This window comes from Emys orbicularis, chromosome 22 (genome assembly GCF_028017835.1).
Source record: "Emys orbicularis isolate rEmyOrb1 chromosome 22, rEmyOrb1.hap1, whole genome shotgun sequence".
NCBI lineage: Eukaryota > Metazoa > Chordata > Testudines > Emydidae > Emys > Emys orbicularis.
In genome coordinates, this window is record NC_088704.1 from 20001829 (window position 1) to 20024048 (window position 22220).

Below are 22220 nucleotides of genomic sequence, written 5' to 3' on the forward strand. Positions count from 1 at the left end.
TTGTCTTAGCAGCGATACCATTTTCTCTTAGCGTGGGCCTGACTCTGCTTTCCCAGAGCTTTGCTTGGAAACAACGTTCAGGTGCGTGTCAATCCTCTGCTTCTTAGGCCAGGGCTCTCGACTTTTATTTACACTGTGTCAGTTAGCGACTAGCCCCAAACATTCCAGGAATTGCTGCCTGCTTTTCAAATATTTCAAAACCCCTTTTGAAATAGCGTAACATAAGAATGGCCTCTGTGGGTCAGACCAATGGTCCATCTTGTCCAGTTTCCAGTCTTCCCGGAGGGGCCGATGCCAGCTGCTTCCCGGGGAACGATCCAGTCCCCGCTTCTAGCATTCAGAGGTTTCAGGACCCCTAGACCATGGGCGACTAAGTAGCCATGGATAGACCTATCCTTGATATGCTTTTGCTACACAGTATGTAGTTTAGTATTCAATATCTAGTATACCATGAAACATTTTTTATCTACAGGACAATCACTGGATACCCAGTGAACTTTATGCAACTGCATTGTTACCAGTAATATTATAATAAAGCAGGTCTTTCTAGCAATCTTCCATCAGTTTTGTTAGGTCACCGATTGTTCTTTCAACACATCTAGCTTGTTTTCAGTGTCTGCATTGTCTCTTCTGCACCAGACCCAATGATTAAACAAGCAGATAACCCCTTATTGCCCAATATTCAGACTTCATAGCCTGGTCCCAAACTACCCGTTCAGTTTTGGGTTCTCAAAGACTTAGCCTCCTCTTTCACAAAAAAACAAAATGGCGAATAATTCCACCAGCAGCTTTTCCCCCAGGTTAAATCGTTATTGTCAGTCCTTGGTGTTCTAAGCCTGTAGCAGCCTCTCACTCCCTTAGGCCTGGTCTACACTACCCGCCTGAATCGGCGGGTAGAAATCGATCTCTTGGGGATCGACTTATCGCGTCTCGTCAGGATGCGACAATCGATCCCCGAATCGACGCGCTTACTCCACCAGCGGAGGTGGGAGTGAGCGCCGTCGACTGGGAGCCGCGGCAGTCGATTTTGCCGCCGTCCTCACAACAGGGTAAGTCGGATCTGATACGTCGAATTCAGCTACGCTATTCGCGTATCTTAAATCGACCCCCCCTGTAGTGTAGATGTAGCCTCAGACAGGCCCATTATCATCTGAGCAACACATTCAGTACTGGTTTTGGCACAGTGGATCATTGGCAGATGGGATCTTACAAATTAACTCAGTCAAATGACACTGCATTTTTCTCTGTAATGGGCGGGCCTCAAGGATGCGCGCACACAAAGGATAAGCTCGCAAGCTTCTCTGTCACCAACAGACATTGGTCCAAAAAAAATAGATATTACCTCACCTACCGTGTCGCTAAGATCTGGCAATAACAGAGCTACACTAGACAGGCTTTTCATGTGAGGACGAGGACATCTGTCCTAGCAGCAGTGTATTTTAAGTTGAAATATCACTACTTTGCGAAGTCATTCAATGGCCACATCTGAGAAGATGCCAGGCTCTTTTCACATTCCTATTTGAGTTTCACAGTCAGGGTGGATTCCTAAGAAAAACTAGAACTGCCCAAAAACAACAAGGCATCTGCTGCCACCTAACATTTATTTGGGCCTAAGTTTGCGTGGGTAAAAAACCCACTTTTTCAGATGAATGGCAGTTTCACTGGTTATTGGAATACAGAACTTTACACCGGTTGTGATGACTACAGCACTAATATCATGGCTAAGGTTCTGTTTACCCTGCGAACCTGCCATGTCGAACATCCTTGTGTCTATGCTAAGTAGGGGCAGCAGCGCTATGTTTTGCTCACAGGTGCCTAGTGAAGTCAATGGCAAAGCTCCCATTGATTTTAGTGGTGCCGGACTCCGTCCCTGATGTCAGTTTCTGTAGTATAAACACCACCCACAGGGTGAGGTAGAAACCCAAATCAGAAGTAGATGGCGGTGTAGGCATTTTCACTCCATGAAAGTTGCATCAGGCTCTTGTGCTCAATTCTAGGCTGTGGAATGCTAGGAAATTGAGCGGGCAGAAGGAAATGCACAAACTCCCGCAGTATTGTCAATCACAGCTGTTCAATCAAAGGCAGTGCTAAGACTCCATGAACTTTTCCTGGAGAAGTCCTGTCATAGCACAGCTTGTGAAGAGACATCTGGGACAGGGGTTTCAAAAGCACGAAATATCAATGGGAGCAGAGTTAAGCCAGTTGTTAGAAAATGCTAGTTCATCAAAACCAAAACTTTTTGCAGGAATGGATCAGTTTCAGTGAAGTTTTCTGTTCAGGAAACAAAAAAAAGTTTGCAACAATGTAGAATCTCCTGTTTGGACATTTTGAAAGTTTAAAATAAAGTTAAGGGAAAATCTAAACAAAGATTTTTGAAATGATCAAAATGAAGCATTTCGGTTGACCCAATCTGAATCGTTTTTGTTCACAGTTTTGTTTTTAGATTAACTGTTTGGGCCTGATTTTGGGATTGGAAAATTATTTCTCTTCTCTTCCCCCCCCCCCCAAATATCTCTAATGCTCAGTACTGTTGAAAATCCTGCCCTTATTATTATTATCAAACCCACCATTCATATAAACATTTCACTACGTTTGGAAGCTGTCACGAGCCCACAGCACACTTGGGCTATTAGGGGTCTGGCCCAGCTGCTCACACGATTCCTATAACACAGGCGATTACGGTTTGTCAGACGATCAAGTTAATGTGTAGAGACCGATCTAGGTCTATAGTAAGACCATGTTTATTTATATTGCCTCTCAAAGTAAAGTAGGGAGATGTGATTTGTAGTTACATGAAAGTGCTCAATGCTGTTTAGTGGTAACTTGCAAACCTGTCAGTCAAAAAATTAAAATAAAATCAGATACACTTTACATGTATTATTCAATCAATCACCCTTTTTTGTGTTAAGTAGCACTAAGAATTGGTAAATGTAAAAGTCGGAGCTATACTTGTGCTCTTAGCAGCGATGTGCTATCTTGTGCCCTGTTACTACTGACCTATTTTAGACACCTTTGCCAGTAACGCACATCCTCTTTGAACCTAAACTAAATTGGTTATTCAGTCCAATGGTTCTTAGCTCAGTTGGTCACAGAATGTAGCGGTAGAAGAGAAAGGTGGAACCCTCATCCTCTAACTTGTCAACATGAGGTTCTCGGTGCATTGAGTAGTTGAACAGTCTCATTTGTGAAGTTAATTTGCGTGCACTTACACCGTTTCTGTCCAAGATTCCCAGGAGGAAGGTGACATTGGGACTGTGTGCCGACACCATCAAGAACAAATTGAACTGTAGCTGGATCGATGTGGTATAAATTGCACTACAGAGCAAAGCAATAGAGAGTCCCGTGGCACCTTTCAGAGTAACAGATGTATTGGAGCATAGGCTTTCGTGGGCGAACGCCCACTTTGTCGGACGCACGCTACAGAGCAAAACGTTTAGTATTGCTTTTCCCTATGCATTCGGCGTGGGTACACAGCTTGGTCCTGGTTATAAGTGTATTTTGGAGATATTAAGCAATGAAACCATATTCCCTTTAGCTTTTATTATAATCCAAACGAGGTACCACTTTGTTGTTTTTGACATAATACTGTGTTCTAGCAATCATCAGTTCAAAAGGAGTACAAAGGAGAACATATATAAATAAATAACTTTTCATCAAATGAGCAGCTAAATTAATCTTTTAAAGCAACAAGGTTTCTTGTACCCAGCTGTGGTGAGGGAGGGTGTAACCTATTAAGTTTGTGCAGTGGAACAGAGTGCAAAACACCTTAAACATCTCAAGGATAAACGGGTTAGTAGCTCAGCTCTTTGGGTCCTGACCAAGTTTATTTGCAAAGAAAGACGCATTGCTCATTTGATGAAAGATGAGGTTACAAATACCGAGTCTGATCTACTATGCTACAACCAACCATTATTTGATATACATACTACTACAAACCAGATTGCGTTTCATGTGATGCTGGAAGAAGCACTCACGTGTAAGTCAAGTCAAGTCTCATTTGTTTAACGAAGTTTGCACAATCCCCAGAGTCCTTGTCCCCCATGAGTATCAAATGCTCCTCTATGGAACCAGGACTTACAGTACATTTTGGAACTTAAATGTGAGCGCTCTTATGACCAACTTATCGAATGTTTATTTTATTACAGCACCGTGGCCAATAGTAAACTACAATGAAAGACTGCTCACAGGTTCAAAAATCAAGCGATGCAGCATGTCCACGCACTGGTGCCAGGGATCTTTGGCTACCAAGCATGAAAACACATTTGTACATCTTCCCATAAGTATCGTTACATAATTTTGATTAAAATCCCAGGCCCACAATAAAAAGAATTGGAGGATGAGCCACAGAAGTCCAATAATTGCCCCCTGGTGAAAAACCACATTTGAACTAGCGTGTGTCTATTATGGAGTAAAAAATGAAATGCTTCCCAAAGTTTGTGATCCTCTAGGGAGCATGGAATTCCAACAGCATTTCTTCCAGGGGTGTGGCTTTTTACACACTTGTTCACAGTCTGCTTGCAGAGGTGAGCTGAGCTGTGTACAATAGCCTCAAACCTCTTTCTTAGGCTGAATCGCAGAGGGCCTGGTATTTGGTCACCAAAAGAATTCCTGTGTGGTTAGTGTTAGCTAAGACAGATTCTGCAGAAGGACCAGGGGCTCGTTTACAAGCTGTCTCTTGGTTTCCTCGAACAGGGTGGCTGTATGACCTAATGTTTCACAGGCTGGAAAGCTCTCCTGGGAGAGGACAGGTAGGATATTCTAGCTGCCACAGCTACAAGAGAAGAGGGAACAATTGAGATCTTATAGAAGGCTCAGGAGCATAGGTCAAAGTGCCACCATCGCCCTCCGTTGGACTGATTCATACCTGCTCAAATGCTATTGGTTTTTGCCAGGGGTAGGCAGGGTAGAGCTACCCAAGGTAGCTTTAATGGCGCTAGTTACCCAAGGAAAGCTTGCCCTAGCTTGCACCGCACCGCTGTTGGTACCCACACCCTACGTGTCTGAAAGCGAAATCCCTCCGTCTGCCTAATGGAAACCCCTTTGGTGAGAGTGTGTCAGGTCCAGGCCAGAGGGCTCCTTTAGCTGATGATCGTGTCTACCCTAGGTTGTATTAATCCTGTAAATTTTCAAAACCCAGAGGGCATGACAGTGCTAGGGGGGTGCCCCCACATTAAAAGCACGAAACCACAACCATTTTCATCTTGCCCCACCTTTGCAATCAATCAGTTACTGGTGTGGGGTGACTGACAGGGGGAACTATGGAAATAGCAGCACTGCTGCCTGACGTTACCTTCTTGACATGTGGGTCCTATGTACCCATTAATGCAAGTGCACTGGCCATTCTGAGCATTGCAGAAAGAGTTGACAGAGGCACAGTCACAGGTCAGGGTGCAATCGGGGCCAAATTTATCCATGCGGCAGTCTGGAGAGGTAAGAAAGGCGGAGAGATAGGTCACGTTTGGCTTCCACCTCTGATACAGAAATGTTTCCTTGGGGCCCACGCCGCTTCCTGCAGCTCCCAGTGGCCGGGAACAGCGAACCGCGGCCACTGGGAGCTGCAGGCGGCCGTGCCTGTGGACGGTCACTGTAAACAAACTGTCTTGCGGCCCGCCAGGTTGCCCAGCACTGGCATAGAGAGTACACATATTAACAACTGTGTGGACGATAGGATCAAACTTCAAACTCATCTAGACAAAGTGGAGACATGGTGTGAGGTCAATAGGATGCCATTCAATAAGACCACATGCACAGTACTCCACCTAGGAAGAAACAGTCGGTTAGTTATTCACATACACAATGGGAAATGACTGCCTAGGAAGGAGCACACCGACCGCCGTGGCCTCCCGCCTCCCCTTGCAGCTCCCCCTGGAAACTCCCACGTAAACTCCCCTGTTAGCAGCCCTGTTTGCATGCTCCTGGGTGCCGCTGCTCGCTGCGTGTGCCGCTGCTTGGCTGGGAGGCCTCTTATATAGGTCCGCCAAGCTCCTCCCCCTATTCAGGGCTCTGGGCTCAGCTGAGAAAGACCAGAAAGCATCCAATGACTGAATGGAAGAGGGGAGGGATCAGCAAGGAAACCTGCCTTCTTAAGGTCAGAGCACGTAGGGATGCAGTGAGAAAGGCCAAAAGCCTTGTAGAGTTGGACCTTGCGAGGGGAATTAAATCCAATAGTAAGAAAGAGGTTTTATAGCCATATAACTAGGAAGAAAACAAAGGAAGAGGAAGTGGAGCCGCTGAAGACTGTAGATGGAGTGGAGATTAAGGATAATCCTGGCATGGCACAATATCTAAATGAATATTTTGCGTCGGTCTTTAACAAGGCTAATGAAGGGCTTAGGAATAGAGGGAGCGGGACAGAGGGGAATAAAGGAGGGGCAATTGACATTACAGTATCAGAGGTGGAAGCCAAACTTGACCTGCTAAATAGGACTAAATCGGGCAGACCGGATGATCTTCATCCGAGAATATTGAAGGACCTGGCGCGAGAAATTGCAAGCCCCTTAGCGATACTATTTAATGACTCTGTAAACTCGGGGGTGGTACCCTTGGACTGGAGAATAGCTAATGTGGTTCCTAGTTTCAAGAAGAGGGAACAAAGTGACCCGGCTAACTACAGGCCTGTCAGTTTAACTTCTGTTTGTTGTATGCAAGGTCTTGGAAAAAATTTCTAAGGAGAAAGTGGTTAAGCTCCTTGACGTCAATGGCAATGGGGACAAATTACAACATGGCTTTACGAAAGGCAGATCAGGCCAAACCAACCTGATCTCCTTCTTTGAGAAAGTAACAGACCTTCTAGATAAAGGAAATGCGGTGGATCGAATATACCTCGATTGTAGTTAAGCGTTTGATACGGTGCCGCATGAGGAATTATTGGTTAAATTGGAAAAGATGGGGATCGATATCAAAATTCAGAGGTGGATAAAGAACTGGTTAAAGGGGAGACTGCAGCGGGTGGTACCGAAGGGTGAACTGTCGGGTTGGACGGAGGTCACCAGTGGGGTTCCTCAAGGTTCGGTTTTGGGTCCAATTTTATTTAATCTATTCGTTACTGACCTCGGAACCAAATGTAGGAGTGGGCTGATAAAGTTTGCGGAGGACACAAAGTCGGGAGGTATTGCCAATTCGGAGAAGGATCGGGCTATCCTGCAGGGAGACTTGGATGACCTGGTCAACTGGAGTAATAGTAATAGGATGAGATTCAATAGTGAGAAGTGTAAGGTGATGCATTTAGGGATGACTAACAAGAAGTTTAGTTATAAGCTGGGGACGCATCGGTTGGAAGTGACGGAGGAGGACAAGGACCTCGGAGTCCTGGTTGATCGCAGGATGACTATGAGTCGGCAAGGTGACGTGGCTGTGAAAAAAGCTAATGCGGTCTTGGGATGCGTTAGGCGAGGTATTTCTAGTAGGGACAGGGAGGTGCTGCTTCCGTTATACAAGGCGCTGGTGAGACCTCACTTGGAGTACTGTGTGCAGTTCTGGTCTCCTATGTTTAAAAAGGATGAACTCAAACTGGAACGGGTACAGAGAAGGGCCGCTAGGATGATCCGAGGAATGGAAAACCTTTCCTATGAAAGGAGACTCGAGGAGCTCGGTTTGTTTAGCCTAACCGAAAGAACGCTGAGGGGGGATACGATTGCTCTCTTTAAATATATCACAGGGATAAATACCAGGGAGGGAGAGGAATTATTTCAGCTCAGTGCTAATGTGGACACGAGAACAAATGGATATAAACTGGCCGTCGGGAAGTTTAGGCTTAAAATTAGACAAAGGTTTCTGACCGTCAGAGGGGTGAAATTTTGGAACAGCCTTCCGAGGGAAACGGTGGGGGCGAAAGACCTCTCTGGCTTCAAGAGTAGGCTAGATAAGTTTATGGAGGGAATGGTTTGATGGGATAACGTGATTTTAGTCAATTAGGCATTAACAAGCCGTCGCTGGTAAAATAAGGGTCCGGCTGTAGAATCTTGCCTGTATGCTCGGGGTTCTGCTGATCGCCATATTTGGGGTCGGGAAGGAATTTTCCTCCAGGGTAGATTGGCAGAGGCCCTAGAAGTTTTTCGCCTTCCTCCGCAGCATAGGGCAGGGGTCGCAGGCTGGAGGATTCTCTGCGACTTAATTTAAAGACTTCAAGGGAAAGTGGGTGGGTCAGTTTTTGTGGCCTGCATCATGCGGGAGGTCAGACTAGATGACCATATTGATCCCTTCTGACCTTAAAGTCTATGAGTCTATGAGATTGTTTGGAGGAGCTGGAATTATTTCAGCGCGTTACCTTGCAGTTCTATCCACGCATTGCCTGATACTGAGGTGACAGAACTAAGCACAGGCCTGGTGAAAGGTAAGGGGGCAGTTTGCCCCAGGAGAGGGATGGGACAGGCTGCTCCCAAGCTGTACCTTACCCCTGGATTTGGTAGACCGCCCCAAGGACCCAGAGCGGAGTTCAGGTTCCATTCGGTTGTTGGCTTCTTGACTCCGGCTAACAATCAGGGCCGAGGAGTGTGTTGCGATGGGGCCACCCACCCCCTAAGGGTGAGATGGACCATGGCATTGAGTCCCTGCTGGGCGACCTAGAGGTGAACGGCCCCACATCCCACAGGAGGACCTGGAGCCATCCAGTCCTCCACATCAATCGTTCCATAGAACTTCAGTACTTGTGCCCAGCGGCTCTGTAGGTCACATTCATAAAGCACAATTCTCCTCTCGCACTAGGGTAAGGCTGGTGCAAGAAGAACCAGGTCCAATGCCCTCTGGCTAGGCTGCACAAATGCCCCTCCCTTTAGTAGTCCCAGCCCCAGACAGGAGAGTGACGATAGTGCGTCCGTCCTAAGGCCGTCACTTGCCCACCTGTTAGGTCTGTTGCAAATAATCCATACTCACCCAGGTCACACTTGGTGCCGGTTTTTCCAGGCGGACACAGGCAGCGCCCAGTGACTGGATCGCATGGTGCGTTTCCTTCACAGTCGCACAACTGCTGGCAACGCTTTCCATACCGCCCCTCCTCGCAGCCTGTTAGCACAAGAGAAAGGGTGAAGGGCAGCACAAGGATCTCCGGCCCTTCGGTCTGTGCTTTTTCACACAGCCAGGCTTCCCAATTCTGAGCCGATCCTGTGAGACTCCCCGCCCAAGACAAGAGACGGTCGTCTTGACCTGGAAATGATCCCAAGGCACCGGGAAACCCTGCATGTTTCTTCCCTCTGAGGGCAAGGCCAGGGCTATGCCCCGTTAGTAGGAGGCCTTTGTCACTGACTTTTGTGACAGAAGCTGATTCTGTTGTGGCGATTGGCCCCGTGCGCTCAGTTTAGTAATTATCTCCAGGGGGGTGTTGTGCGAAACAGAAAATTTTGGGGGAGAGAGAACGAATTGCTTGATTATTTATGTATTTTTGGGCCTCTGCTTGTCTAAATTTGAGTCATTCCAACTGGCTCGAGATAGCAGAAAACTGGCGTCTAAGAAATGTTGTCTAGGATCAGAGCAGCACACCAGGGATCCGTTGCTGTCTCCACCTTCCCTGCCTGTGTGAACACCACAGTGGGGCTGGCTGGCACTACTTCCTACCTCAGTGGGTTTGATGTTTGACGAGTGGGTGGCAAGCACTCTGATTAGTGAATGCTACCTCATAGTTACAGGGCCAGAGCCCTTCTAAGATGATCTTAACACATGTCCTGTTTGCCAGCAGTACCTTCCCCACAATGCCCCGCTGAGTGCCACTGGGGCCAGCTGGAAGTACATTCACTGACGGCAGTGGGGGCGCTATAGATTCGCACACTAGCATAAGAGAGATCAGCAGTGACGACGCTTCACCTTTTGATGGGCAATACGCTGAAGTGATCTATACCTGTCTGACAGCGGTCTTTGTGGAAGCCAGCAGGACACAGACACTGACCGGTCACTGGGTCACAAGTTGCTCCATTCTGACAATCACACGACTCCTGACAACGCAGTCCATGGAAACCTGGAGGGCAGGCTGGGAAGGAAGCCAGTTGGAAAGTTCATTAGTAAACACAGATCGCTTGAATGGGGCCTTATTCGCTGGGGGTCCCAGCAGCTCACCCTCCCGCTAACCCGTGGGAGGAAGGCGTGAGCCCTTTACACTGGGAAGTTTCAAGATGCAGAGGGACAATCCTGCTCTGTGTTATGAAGGGGCGGGGGGGGGGGGGGGGGAAATTAACCAGTGGACCACTGCTCTCAGTCTCTCTTTTAGCTCCCTGCTGCACACTGGATCCACAAATCATCATTTATTACCAGGGCTTTGGAGCGGAGCCAGAGCACAGCTCCAAAGCCCTGTTTATTACTGTTGTGCCTAGGAGCTCTGGTCACGGAGCAGGCCCCCGTTGTGCCAGGCGCTGTACAAACGTCGAACAAAGAGCTTGCAAACTATCCACAGTCAGCTCCTGAAATTCAGGAAGATTGTTGAGTGTAAAGTCTTACTCTTTCCATGGATCGCAATAGCAAAAAAGATCTACGCTCGGAACACAACAACTCACTCTTCACCCATCTGAACTATTTCACGGACATCCTGGGCAGGCCACGGTAGGCTTTGCCCATGGAAGTTCTCTTCCATTTTAGTGAACAACAGGGGAAGATTTAAGGTGAAAAATGCAAAACGTCGTGTGGGAGACAAGGTGGGTGAGGTGATATCTTTTATTGCACCGACGTCTGTCGGCGAGAGAGAGAAGCTTTTGAGCCACATGGAGCTCCTCCTCAGATTAGGGCAAGGTGCTCTGAGCATCACAGCTAAATGCAAGCTGGAACAGGTTGTTTAGCATAAGTAGTAAGCAAACGTTCTAAGGGACCATTCAAGGTAGAGTGGCCCATTAACACCGCTGCAGTCATAGGACAAAAAGGGTGTGTTGGAGGGTTACAGATCGTAGTTATAAGCCATAAATCGAGTGTGTGAAACTACCCAAAATGTGCCAGTCTTTCCCTTTGATGCAGGTGTGTGGTAGCACTGCCTTTCCCACAATACTGCTAAGGAATCTGGGTTTGGATTTGTCTGACCCGAGCACACTAACGAACGAAACAAAATATTTCTGACATTACAGTAGGGACCGTGTTGCTGCATTTTTGTACTCTGGCTTGTTTTTAAGCAGTTGCTAATGTGGGTCAGGTTATGGGTGCACACTCCAAGCACACACACAGGACAGGACATTCAAACCAACAGCATCTTTAACTTGACTGATAACCTGCCTGTGCCGTACAGGGCTGCCAGACACACACTGCAGTGCAATTGCAACCGGGCTGTGCAATGTTATGACCAACGCTAGGTTGCCAAGTGTCACGTGTCAGGGCTGGAGGGGCTCACCACGCTGCTTTGTCCACATGCCTCCTTTTTACCCCTCCCCAGGAGAGAGCAGTGGTGAGCTGGCCAGGTGCATTACCAAGAGGTCTTACAGTGTGTGGATGCCTCTGGTTTTGGCCTCTGCCAGAGGCAGGATACTAGACTTGATGGACCTCCTGGCATCCCTCCCCAGCTGCGTGTGTGTGTATGGAAGTGATGGTGCCACTGGGCCTCTCACTTGCTGTGATGTTCCAACTGCCCCCGTGCGAGTCAGATCCGCCCCTCTGCCTTATGTCCCCCTGTGCCCACATTCAACATCTTTACAACACACCGCCGCGGAGGGCAGAAGGAGCAGCCGTTCCGCTGCTTGAACTTACTGTGCTCACATAAGTGCCCGTAGTGCCCTCTGAGGCAGTGGCAGGCTCCCGTCACTGGGTCACAAGTCCCATTATTCCGGCACGCACAGTTCAGCTGGCAGTTGGCGCCGTACTTCCCGGGTGGGCATTCTGCAGGGAACATGTTTCAGAGAGAATAACTGGCGCACGGCTCATACACGGGCACGTCCTGTGCAGCGGGTGACCTGTGGCCAGGCCAGGCCGCACAGGGTGCCCTGCGAGGGAGGGCACAGCTACGCATGTGGCCGTGGCAAAGAGGGCATCAATTCTAAACACAAACTCCGTTAGTTTAACGGTTGCCAGGCCGGTGCCAGGACAGAGCACCTCCAGGGGGTTTACCCAGTTCGCAGAATTTCCCGGTCCGCCCAAGCCCACACAAACAGGAGCCGTCGGCCGCATGACAGATTCCTCCGTTCTGGCAGGAGCACGTCTGCTTGCAGCCTGCCCCGTACCGGTTTTTCTGGCAGACTGAAAAAGACAAAGGAGGAGAGGGTAGGAACCCAAATCCCGATATGATCAAACAGACGCTACGCCAATGGGGCTAGGGTAGCTTGCCTGTACCCAACCCTACAGGCCTTTCCAAACCACAGTGGTGAAATACCCAGTCTTGGTTAAATGGCACCATGGTGAATGTTTACCGTGTTCACAGCTGGCACCAGTTCTTCCTGCTGGACAAATGCAGATGCCTGTCACGTGGTGACAGGTGGCTCCTTCTCCACAGGAACACAGGTGCCTGCAGTCCTTGCCATAGCGACCAATAGGACAGCCTAGGAGAGGGGAGAGGAGAGATGGTGACATTAGCATTCTTAGAAGCAGGCTGTGGGCTGAAAAGGAAGGGTTTCGGTTTGGCTTGGAGGGGAATGTGTCTGGTGGTTAGCGCTCTGAGACAAGGAGTCAGGACTCCTCGGGTTCTTTTCAAGGCTCTGCCGCTAACGATGTGATCTTAGGCTTGATTTGGTAGAGAAGAAATGAGCCGTCTAGATCACTTGTGCTGAAGGAGGAAAGCATTTTAACAGAGGCTCCAGAGCCAAGCAATGGGATGGTGCAAGCGTGAACTGCCAGATTAATGCAGCACTTCCACACGTGGCAGCCATTATGGTGCAGGAAAACCCCCCAGGAAGAAAGCGATTCCATTTCAATAAAAGCAAGAAATTAAATCAGCTGTAATAGTGGACAGGCTCTTTGTCCACCAGCCTCTCCTGTGTGATTCAGAGGAAGAAAATGTAGTGCCCACAGCCAATGGTGTAGTGTTGTACCTGGGAGAAAGGCTTCCTTCCTGACCCCGCAGATGAGCCACTCATGCCATGAATCATAGGACTGTAAGGGACCTCGAGAGGTCATCTAATCCAGTCCCCTGCACTCACGGCAGAACGGAGTATTAACTAGACCATCCCTGACAGGTGTTGGTCCAACCTGCTCTTAAAAATCTCCAAGGATGGAGATTCCACAACCTCCTTAGGGAGTTTATTCCAGTGCTTAGCCACCCTGACTGTTAGGAAGCATGAAATCATCTCTCTGTCTGCACATCATGATCTTCTTAAACGCCTACCTGTTTCTGTAGCTCCCTCTGGTAAAATCCATTTTGGCAACAGCTTGAATTTTTGCAGCAATTCACTTTCCCTTTGTTTAGCTGATGCGTCGTTAGAACCATAACGACGCTTGGAGAAAAAACACCCATCCCCAATGAGTAATAAGAAAATTCCCTTCCACAAAGGTATTTTTGGCAGGGTCACTATTGGTCCTGCCGGGGTTTTGACAGAAAACATTTTGCTGGCACCCAAGAGGAAAAAGCTTCATGACTCTGTTCTTAGAAGATGAACCAAAGCTGTCGAGACTTTTCCGCATCAAGGAGTTTATTAGTATTTTGTAGAGGTGGGTTTTATTATTCTCTTTTGTGGCACATTTACTATGTGACTCCCTTCCGCTGCTACTGTCTAAAACCTTTCAAGTGTAAGAAACACCCCAAACTTATGGATTTTTGCTTTTACTGTAGTTCTGGACAGTGAATCATCGAAAACAGGAGTCAGAGGAAGGAGGAATGGTCCATGCGTTTCAGCAGTAATTGAGAATTCACTCCCAGCACTTCCTCTGCTAGCAGACATCTCGAAACTAGGCAGTGGAAGATACTCGGTGTCATGTTTTGCGAAGCTGGACTTGGAAGGCAAATGTGCTGCTTGAAGTCTGCCTGCAATGTTCTTAGACTGTGGCCCGCATCACAACTGCTGCTCTCTCTTGAAGGGCAGCATCTCATTCGTGTGCATGGCGGCAAAGGAAGCTGCACGTGGGCAGCTAATGCCAGGATTCACCCCATTGGGATTTAAAGCAGCCTGCTACTCAGTCTCAGACTTCCCCGGGCAATACCCTGCACACTCACCGATACTGCAGTCAGCGCCGACGTACCCAGCGGGACACTGACATGTCCCTGTGGTGGTCTCACAGCGTCCTCCATTCCTACACTTACACTGCTGCTCACAATTGGGGCCATACCAACCAGCTGAACATCCTGGGGGGAAATTAAAAAAAACCCAATGCTTAGAAAAACGACAAAGCCCAGACACTGATCACGTGGCATGTGCATTGACATTCACAATGCAAGTGTCTCCCCCCCCAATCGCTGATGACAAGGCAAGATGATTCGAAATAGTGCGCGGCATGTTGGTAAGCTAAGGGGTCCGCCGATTTACTCATCAACAAACGATTGTAAAGACGTTGTTAACCCTGGTTTACTTGCTTGTAAAACAACGATTGATATTGGTGAGTAAATGGTGTTGGTATGAATACATGCCAGAGAATGACACCGTCCAATTCGCTTCCCTCAGTGAGAGGAGGTGGGAGAAGGTCATTTCCTGTCTATTTTGAGTGAGAAGCTGCTGATTTCCTGACTACATCCGAACAAAGATCTCCTGGTGAGCCAGAGAAAGCGGCCCAGCTGACACGACGTGCACACCAGCAGGATGAAGATTCAGGAAGCCAGGTCTGTTTTTGCCTAATGGACTGCGTGATGGAGTGGACTGTTTTGATTAGATACAACCCACATATTGTGACAGAAATAATCAAAGCGCAAGGCCATCCTGGGTTCCTTCATCCTCCTAGCACCTGCGGACATAAAGCACAGCATAAAGCATGGGGAAGTGCTCACAGCTCCTAGGCACTGGCTGCTCATTTTATCTTGCATTCACCAAATCTTAGAGAACTATACAAAATACTCAGCTACATCCCTGTTTTTCAAGGAGGCTCCTAATGGGAAAGCTATTAGTGCCGTGAAAATACATTTTTTAAAACCACTGCATAGAAAACTTTGAGCAAAAATGAAATTGGGGGAGATTATTTCAAGAGGGTTGCAATAAGGTGCCCATCAATCCCCGCTCTTCCTCCAGCTGCACAGTCAAAAGGAGGAAGGTGAAAGTGTCTCTCAATAGCCCTCCTTGCTCTTGGCAGAGGGAAACTGATCCAAGGAGTTTTACTCTTAGAGGAAAAGAGCAGAAAAAAGTTCTCTGTTGATCATACTACGTAGCCACCTTGTCCATGGGTTAGATGGGAAATGGCAGAATGTGGCACTTGTGTATATTCAATTGTTTTTGATGGCACAAAATGTAACTCACTGATTAGTAAGAGAAAGTGTGTGTATGGGTGAGAGAGAGCGTGCGTGTATGGGCGTGGATTGATGGATGGATGTGAGAGTATGCAGGGACATAGGACGGAGGACCAAAGGGAACAGAAAACGCCTGCTTGGGCAGAATCGTTTCCCCCGTTACCGGCAAGGTTCACAAAGACATAACCTGGGAAATGTTTTTAAAAATCTCAAGCTGCACGAGTGAGGGGAAAGGGAAGCACAGTGGGAAGCTGGGATGACAGCCAATCCGAATGCAGGAGGTGCCATATTGGAGCTGTCCCAAGGCTCCTGGAGTTCAGTTCCTGGCCATGACTAATATCCAGTGCTGCAGAGGAAGGTGGAGTCCCCTCTCCTCTGATTAGTTAATTGTGAATGCTACCAGAAACTTCCTTCCTGACCCCATCAGCTTATGCCCTGATACATGACCATGGCCTCGCCTTGGAACACTCAGCATGAAGAACACAGTCCCTGATTGGCTAGCATCCAGCAGAGACGCCGTAGGTGAAGTCGCATGAACCTTGACAACGCGGAAGACAAAGTTTAGCGCAAACTCACTTAGCTGGCAATTTCTTCCATGATAACCAGGTGCACAGATACACGCCCCAGTGACAGGGTGACAGTCTTGGTTCACTTCTGGGCACTGGCAAGCCTGAGCACAGTTCAGCCCAAAGGTCCCTGGCAGACAGGCTGTAGGAAGGAAGGAGATGAAGACACCACAGCATTATTGTAGGGGCTCTTGGTCTCCCCCCAAACCCCACTCCCTAATGTAGGTCAGATTTAGAACTCCACTATAGAGCAGGACTTATTGGTATCAAAACCCAGAATGGCCTTTAGTGCGCATGGTGTTCATCCGCCACTCAAAGCCAGGGGAAATGGGAACCAGTCGCGCTGGTGTATCCTGTTGTGAGGACCATGGGGGTAGTTGCTAGGATGCACAAAGGAGTGTGGGATTGAAGAGGATCGGAAGTATTTTCAGATACTAGATGCCCTCTGCGATCACGCATCCGCACGTGCACGGAGAGCTCTGAAATACATACACTTACAGCACTGAAGAATGTGCTCGCATGCCTCTGTCTCTCCCAGACTTGCTCATATCCACAGGAGCTCGCTCTTACTCTGATTTATTGCTAATCCTTTGGATGGAATATGCTGCTCTGGTTTCCCACTTGGCTCCCTTTGCTCTGTTATGATTCTGTGGGCATGCACCACCTGCCAAAGTGTGAGCTGCTATTTGGCAACGCACTGGTTTTTTTTTAGTAGTAATGGATTGACCCGTCTAGTTCCCTGGACTCTGCTAGTAACTGTAGAAGGGCTGTTCCCTCCTCCGTACATTGTTCACATCCATGGCCCATAAATCCTGGAGGGCAGCCACACTGGCCAGTGACATGGTTGCAAGGCGTTCCTGGGGGGCAGTCGCAGCGGCTGGCACAGTCCTTCCCAAATGAACCAGGCAGGCAGGCTGTGGGAAGGAAACAAGGCGGGGAAAAGAAATCAAGACCAAAGGCTTGCAAATTCTTCCTAGTGCCCAACACCAGCAGGAATTAGATGGCCCCAAAATCAAGTGTAATTAAAGGGTTAATGCGATATGCTGTAGCCTTCCTGGAAACGTGAAAGAAATGCCCCACGGAATACCAATGTGAGCTGAAGACGTGTCGTGTCCCAACTGGGCGCCGTCTGTCCAAGGAGTTGCTAAGAAGCCGACGTCTCCTTCCTTCCTTTGAGCAAATCTCAAAGTCTGGCTGCTTCCCCCAATCCTCCCAATGCCCCCTTTCCTCGGCACACTTCTCTTTCTAGTGCATTGAGAGATGCCAGACTGACAGGCTAAGAAAACAGTCCTCTTAGCCGAATAGGTACAGCAGGGCACCAGCCATACAAGCTTCCCCGAAGCTACCTTGGCCTGGAGGGTCTGTGAAGAGGTGAGTGGGAGTTCAGTTTCTGTGACCCATTTAGTCCTGGGCCTCTGCTGAGATGTCTTGGTGTCTATCAGTGCCAATAATGCTGTGGCTATCTGTCTACTGGGGACTGTACTGGGCTTGAACTCTGACATCAGCCAGCCGGCAGCATTTGTTACAGCAACCAAGGTAAACGCCTCTTTCTATAGCCCATTGCGCCCATCCCCTGAGCCATCTACTCCCACTTCGTCTGTTACTCTAGAGGCTCGTTCCCAAAACGTCCAGGCTCCGTGGCTTCATCTGAGGCTGAAACGTAACAAGAACAGCCTGAGCAGCGGAGACGACGTGAGGAGGGGTGTGATTCTCTCACCTTTCTCACAGCGCTGGCCCCTCCAGCCCGTGGGGCAGTCGCAGGCGCCAGTGACGTGGTGGCACGAGACTCCATCCCCACAGGCGCACTGCTCTGCACAGTGCTCTCCGAACGTACCCTCCGGGCAAGCTGCAGAGATTCAAACGTACAGAGAGGTGGGGGTTACAGGGGTGCTACAGAATGAATACGGGCATGGTCTGGTTTCATTACACAGGGCAATTCAAACTATGCTCGCCAGGCACAAAGAACTTCAAACGTTTATTTTATGTCCCTTTCGTTTTCTCATGTCAGGGGGTGAAGTTTTAGGTTTCACTTCATGTTTGACAAGTCAGATGGGATCTGTCAGTCTGCAGGGCTGGGCCTAACGAGACTGGGAACAGGATCAAATAGATCAGACTTGTTTCTTTTCTTTGATGGTGGCGATAGGTACCAGACTGACAGCTCTGGAGAATGGGGTCCTTCATTCATCCCCAGAGGAGGTACAGCATGGGCAGCAGCTGGGCAAGCTTCCCAACGCTGCTTGGCTGGAGCACTGAAAGGGTCCCTGTACCGCGGCTGCTTTAGGAGCAAGAGAAGAGTTTAATCTCTGTAGCCCAGTCAGTCCTTGGCCTCTCGACTGAGACCATCGACAAGGGAGCCACTTAGTGCCAACTGTGCTGCTGCTTTACCTGTCAAAGGGGAAACTTGTTGACTGGGAATAAACTCGTGACACTGGCCACTGTACAGTCACCAGACAATAACGTGTTAATCACCACCGCTCTGGGCAAGAGCGAATCAGTGAGCGCTGGGGAAAAGGCTCCATCTCCCATTACCCATCGTCTGAAATCGCCAGTCCGCTGGGAAATCCATTGACTCGGCATTTCTTTGCACTCTCCGAAACAATCTTCGCTTGTTTCTAAAAGTGGGATTTTCTGATTCTTCTGTTCATAAAGCGAGGTCATAAGGTCAGTTGGGCCAAATGCAGCCTTGGCCTAAACAGTTCCAACTCCCTCGGAAGTCAGCGGAGTTGCACACATCTACGTCCGGGCTGAACTTGGCACTTCCTGTTGGATTTGTGACATCGCCATTACCTTTGAGACAACAGACCATGAGGTCAGAAACTTTGGCAGAATCCAGGGCCGGGAGAAAGTGGGTGCTGAGACGAGGAGAAGAGCTGAGCCAGGCAGAAAGAGGGGAAGAAAGAAAGTTGTGAGCCGACAAACTGCTCTTTGCATAACCATTCTCTTCTTCCTAATTTGGTGTGAAAGTCTCTCTCTCTCTAACAGTGCCAAATGTTTTTGGAAGCATTATTCCTGGCACTATTTAGTGAGAGCTGGGGCCAGGATAGCATCACCATCAGGGCCATTCTCCTCCTGTCATCTATGAGGAAGTGAGAGGCTGGTTCTTAAAGCAGATGGAAACCAGAAAAGACAGTCATTGTCTGAATTTTAGAGAAGTTAGTTGCACAAACTACACAACTAATTGGCAACGAGTCAACGGGACTGAGTGCACAAATTCAGTAACTGCATGTGCAAATGACAAAATAGGTGCATTTGCCCATGCACTCACCCAATTTGCACGGGTAACTGCAAGCATAGATTAGGGACATAGTTGTGCATATACTGTGTGTGCACGTTTGCACACCTAACTTTTCTAAAAAAACAAGCCCTAAAAAGAAGTCAAATAAAGGAGTCTGACTTTTGGTGGGGATGGGGTAAGCTAGCAAGGGATAGGCATTGCTGGGCTTTTTACATCTTAATGTCAATATAGACAGTGGTCTCAATGTAGTGAAATTCTGCCTACAGTGAGACAGAAAAAGTCCTGAATAGTTTCACTGCAAAGCATCATTCTAGTTATGATGATCCATTGCTGCAAGCTGCCCTGTGAAAAGCAACGACTTGACTAGAGGAGGGTCATGTGCAAAGAGTTCCATATAACACAGCGACATGGACCTGTGATTTGGTAAAGTGCCTTGAGGCTGACTTGAATACCCAGCCAAGATGATGGTGCCTGCCAGTCCCCAAAGATGGCGGATGGTTAAGTGAGATGTGTGTTTCACGTTACAGTACTTGAGGCTGTACTGAGGGTGTGCCAAGTCTAGTCAAACCTCTTTATGGCATGGATCTCATTATCTGCTTTTCTCCTCAGACAGAAGAACCAGATGGCTAAGGTCCAATGCAAATAAGTGAGGGTAACAAGCAGGGAGGCTATGGAACAGAGCAGATGTTTGGAATCTTCCACTGAGCGTTTGCTTCTGTGGGTAATTCTCTCCTGCACTTTCTAATTGGAAGGAGAAACAGAACCGTATCCTGGCATTGCTGGTTGCAATTTGCATCAGGACACCACATCCAGGTCTGGAAAACACTAAAATAAATGTCACCGGCACCATCAGAACTCTGCCCTGGCCCCTCATGCACGCTGGCCCAAGAGGAGCTCAATGCCACGTAGCAGAACACTCGATATTCTGCTTGGAGAAGGCTCAGAAGCTTCTGAAGGTTCCGTTCAGAGCAGAATCCAAAAATTCAGATCCTTTTCTTCTAACCGTGAGGTCGGATATCTCACAAGAGCACATCCTGCTTTCATCTGAGTCTGAAATCCCCCAGAGCTGCCTTATACACCTCAATGGAATGCCCATGATCGGGGGTGAAAAATCAAGCAGAAATAGAAGGGGTTCAGAGAGAGAGGACAAAAACTACTAGAACCCTGGAATGACCTGTGTGAAGAGAAGCTGAGAGGGAGCGGAACAATGCTACACATAATGTAACGTGTACACAGCTCAGCCAGAGAGTGCATCAGTGAAAGGGATACTCGGGAAGGAGAAGATTAGGATTTCTCAGCTTTGCAAAGCCTCAAACAGCTCTTGAAACTTGCCTGACTGACCTTCGTCCCACATTAAGAAATGTTCCAGCAACCTCATATTACAGGCCACAGCCTGCTTCCTGCTAATGATCCAGGGAACAAAGCAGCCACACACCCACAATACCTACAAGAGCCCAGAACCAAAACAGTGACACAGTAAACACCTTGTAAATGTCAGGGCTTTTCCTAGCCATGCTGCTGAGGGTGGGAATGGCTGCAGCAGACAACTCACTCACGCCCGTGGCTTCAGCTGATTACCAGCCTCAGACTAATAACCCCCTTCACAGTGGGCTACACTTGCTGTGGCTGCTGGAACTTCTGGGAGGCGAGGGGCTCCCCTTTGCTGATCTTCTGGGACTTGATCCAGTCCCTGAGGCTCCCCTTTCTCAAGCCAGCCTCCCTTTCAACACTAGCTAATAGCAAAGGGCTCGCCAGGGTACTTAGTGAAGTCTGTAGATAAGATGAATACAAGGGCCGACAGCAGGCAGGCCTAAGAGCTAGCTGGTGCTTAGGACAGAAGCCAGGTATTTCAGGTCTGCACAATGGTGCCAGCAGTGAGTAAGCTCAGAAGCTGGAAAGGGGGAAGAAGGGAAGGTGATCTGGAGCAGCAGAAAGCTATTAAAGTCTTGGGTCAGGAGGAGGTTTTCCTATGACATTTCAGCTTCACCCTGTCTTCCATTGCCATCTGCTGCTCAGGGGCAGGCTGGGTATCTGTCTCATTCAGGGTCTGCTCCTGCAGGTTTGCCATTGACTTTGGGGGAGCAGGATGACGCATTCAGATCTCTGGGAAGGGACATGGCCTTTTCGGGACTGTACAGCGCTGCGTACACGCAGGATAACATTGCTTTTGTTCAGACCTTGAGGGGAGCACAGCGACAGTCAGAACAAGTTTGCAAAGCTAAAACCTTGGCATGTTTTCTCTTGAGCTGTGCAAGCCAAACGTTGGGCCCTTTATTTATTTACTCAATAATTCCCTGGCACCTAGAACAGATGCACCAAGCAAAGTATCTGCTACCTCCGGCAGAGAGGACTTGTGCTTTTCTCGTTGTATCAAAAGCAGCCTTTTAAAAAAACAAGGTAACTCGACTTCCCTGAACCTCAGGATGGTTCCATCTGAGGGAGGGCTCAGGCCAGCCAACCCCGTTCCCTTGTCCTGGCAGGTAAGCAGGAGCCGCAACTATTGGTGGGCTCCTGTGGCTTTCACTTACCGCTTTGGCACTGCTGCCCAGTCCAGCCAGCCCGGCAGATGCAGTGGCCTGTCTGATGGTCACACAGCCCCCTGTTCTGGCAGTCGCAGGCTTGCTGGCAATCCACACCATACCGTCCTTGCGCACATTCTAGGGGAAGCCAGAGAGTTGACTGAAATAGCACGCAACAGTATCTTAGCCCAGAAATACAAACCCACAACTCCTCCTTGGGGACAGAAAGTAAGGATGTGCCTACAGGGCAGCTGGGAGCAGGCCCCCCAGCCTGAGTAGAGAGACTTGCGCTAGCTTTGCTCAAGCAAGCACGCTAAAAACAGCAGTGTGGACGCTGAAGCTCCGGTGGAGATGTGGGCTAGCTGCCTGAGTTCGAGCCTGCCCAGATCCCTGTGTCTGAGCTTGCGTGGCTGGCCCTCACCTTCATGGGGCCTGCAATGTCCACACTGCCCCTTTTAGCACTCTGGCTCAAGCAGAGCTAGTGCCTGTGTCTGCCCATGCTGGGAGCCACATTCCCAGCTGCAGTGTAGACGTACTCTAGAGGGAGACGGCTAACGACCCTGCCGTTATCACCAGATTGTTCTAAGACTGGCTACTGGAGTTATGGCTCCACTGACCACTGGTGTTCCTCCCCTTGGGTG

The 22220-nt window shown here is 48.8% G+C and overlaps 1 protein-coding gene across 1 annotated transcript in view; it reads right to left on the reverse strand.

The window, feature by feature from the left end:
* Nucleotides 1-4706: 4706 nt before the first annotated feature.
* The window catches only part of MEGF6 (multiple EGF like domains 6), a 248213-nt gene continuing 230699 nt past the window's right edge, over nt 4707-22220 (reverse strand). Inside the window, exons 27-38 of the mRNA XM_065421373.1 lie at nt 21589-21717; nt 17543-17671; nt 16611-16739; nt 15836-15967; nt 14042-14170; nt 12306-12434; nt 12007-12135; nt 11650-11778; nt 9830-9958; nt 8872-9000; nt 5291-5422; nt 4707-4771 (exon numbers count right to left, since the gene is read on the reverse strand). Coding sequence (XP_065277445.1) covers nt 4707-4771; nt 5291-5422; nt 8872-9000; nt 9830-9958; nt 11650-11778; nt 12007-12135; nt 12306-12434; nt 14042-14170; nt 15836-15967; nt 16611-16739; nt 17543-17671; nt 21589-21717 — 1490 coding nt within the window. The remainder of the gene's footprint in view (nt 4772-5290; nt 5423-8871; nt 9001-9829; nt 9959-11649; nt 11779-12006; nt 12136-12305; nt 12435-14041; nt 14171-15835; nt 15968-16610; nt 16740-17542; nt 17672-21588; nt 21718-22220) is intronic.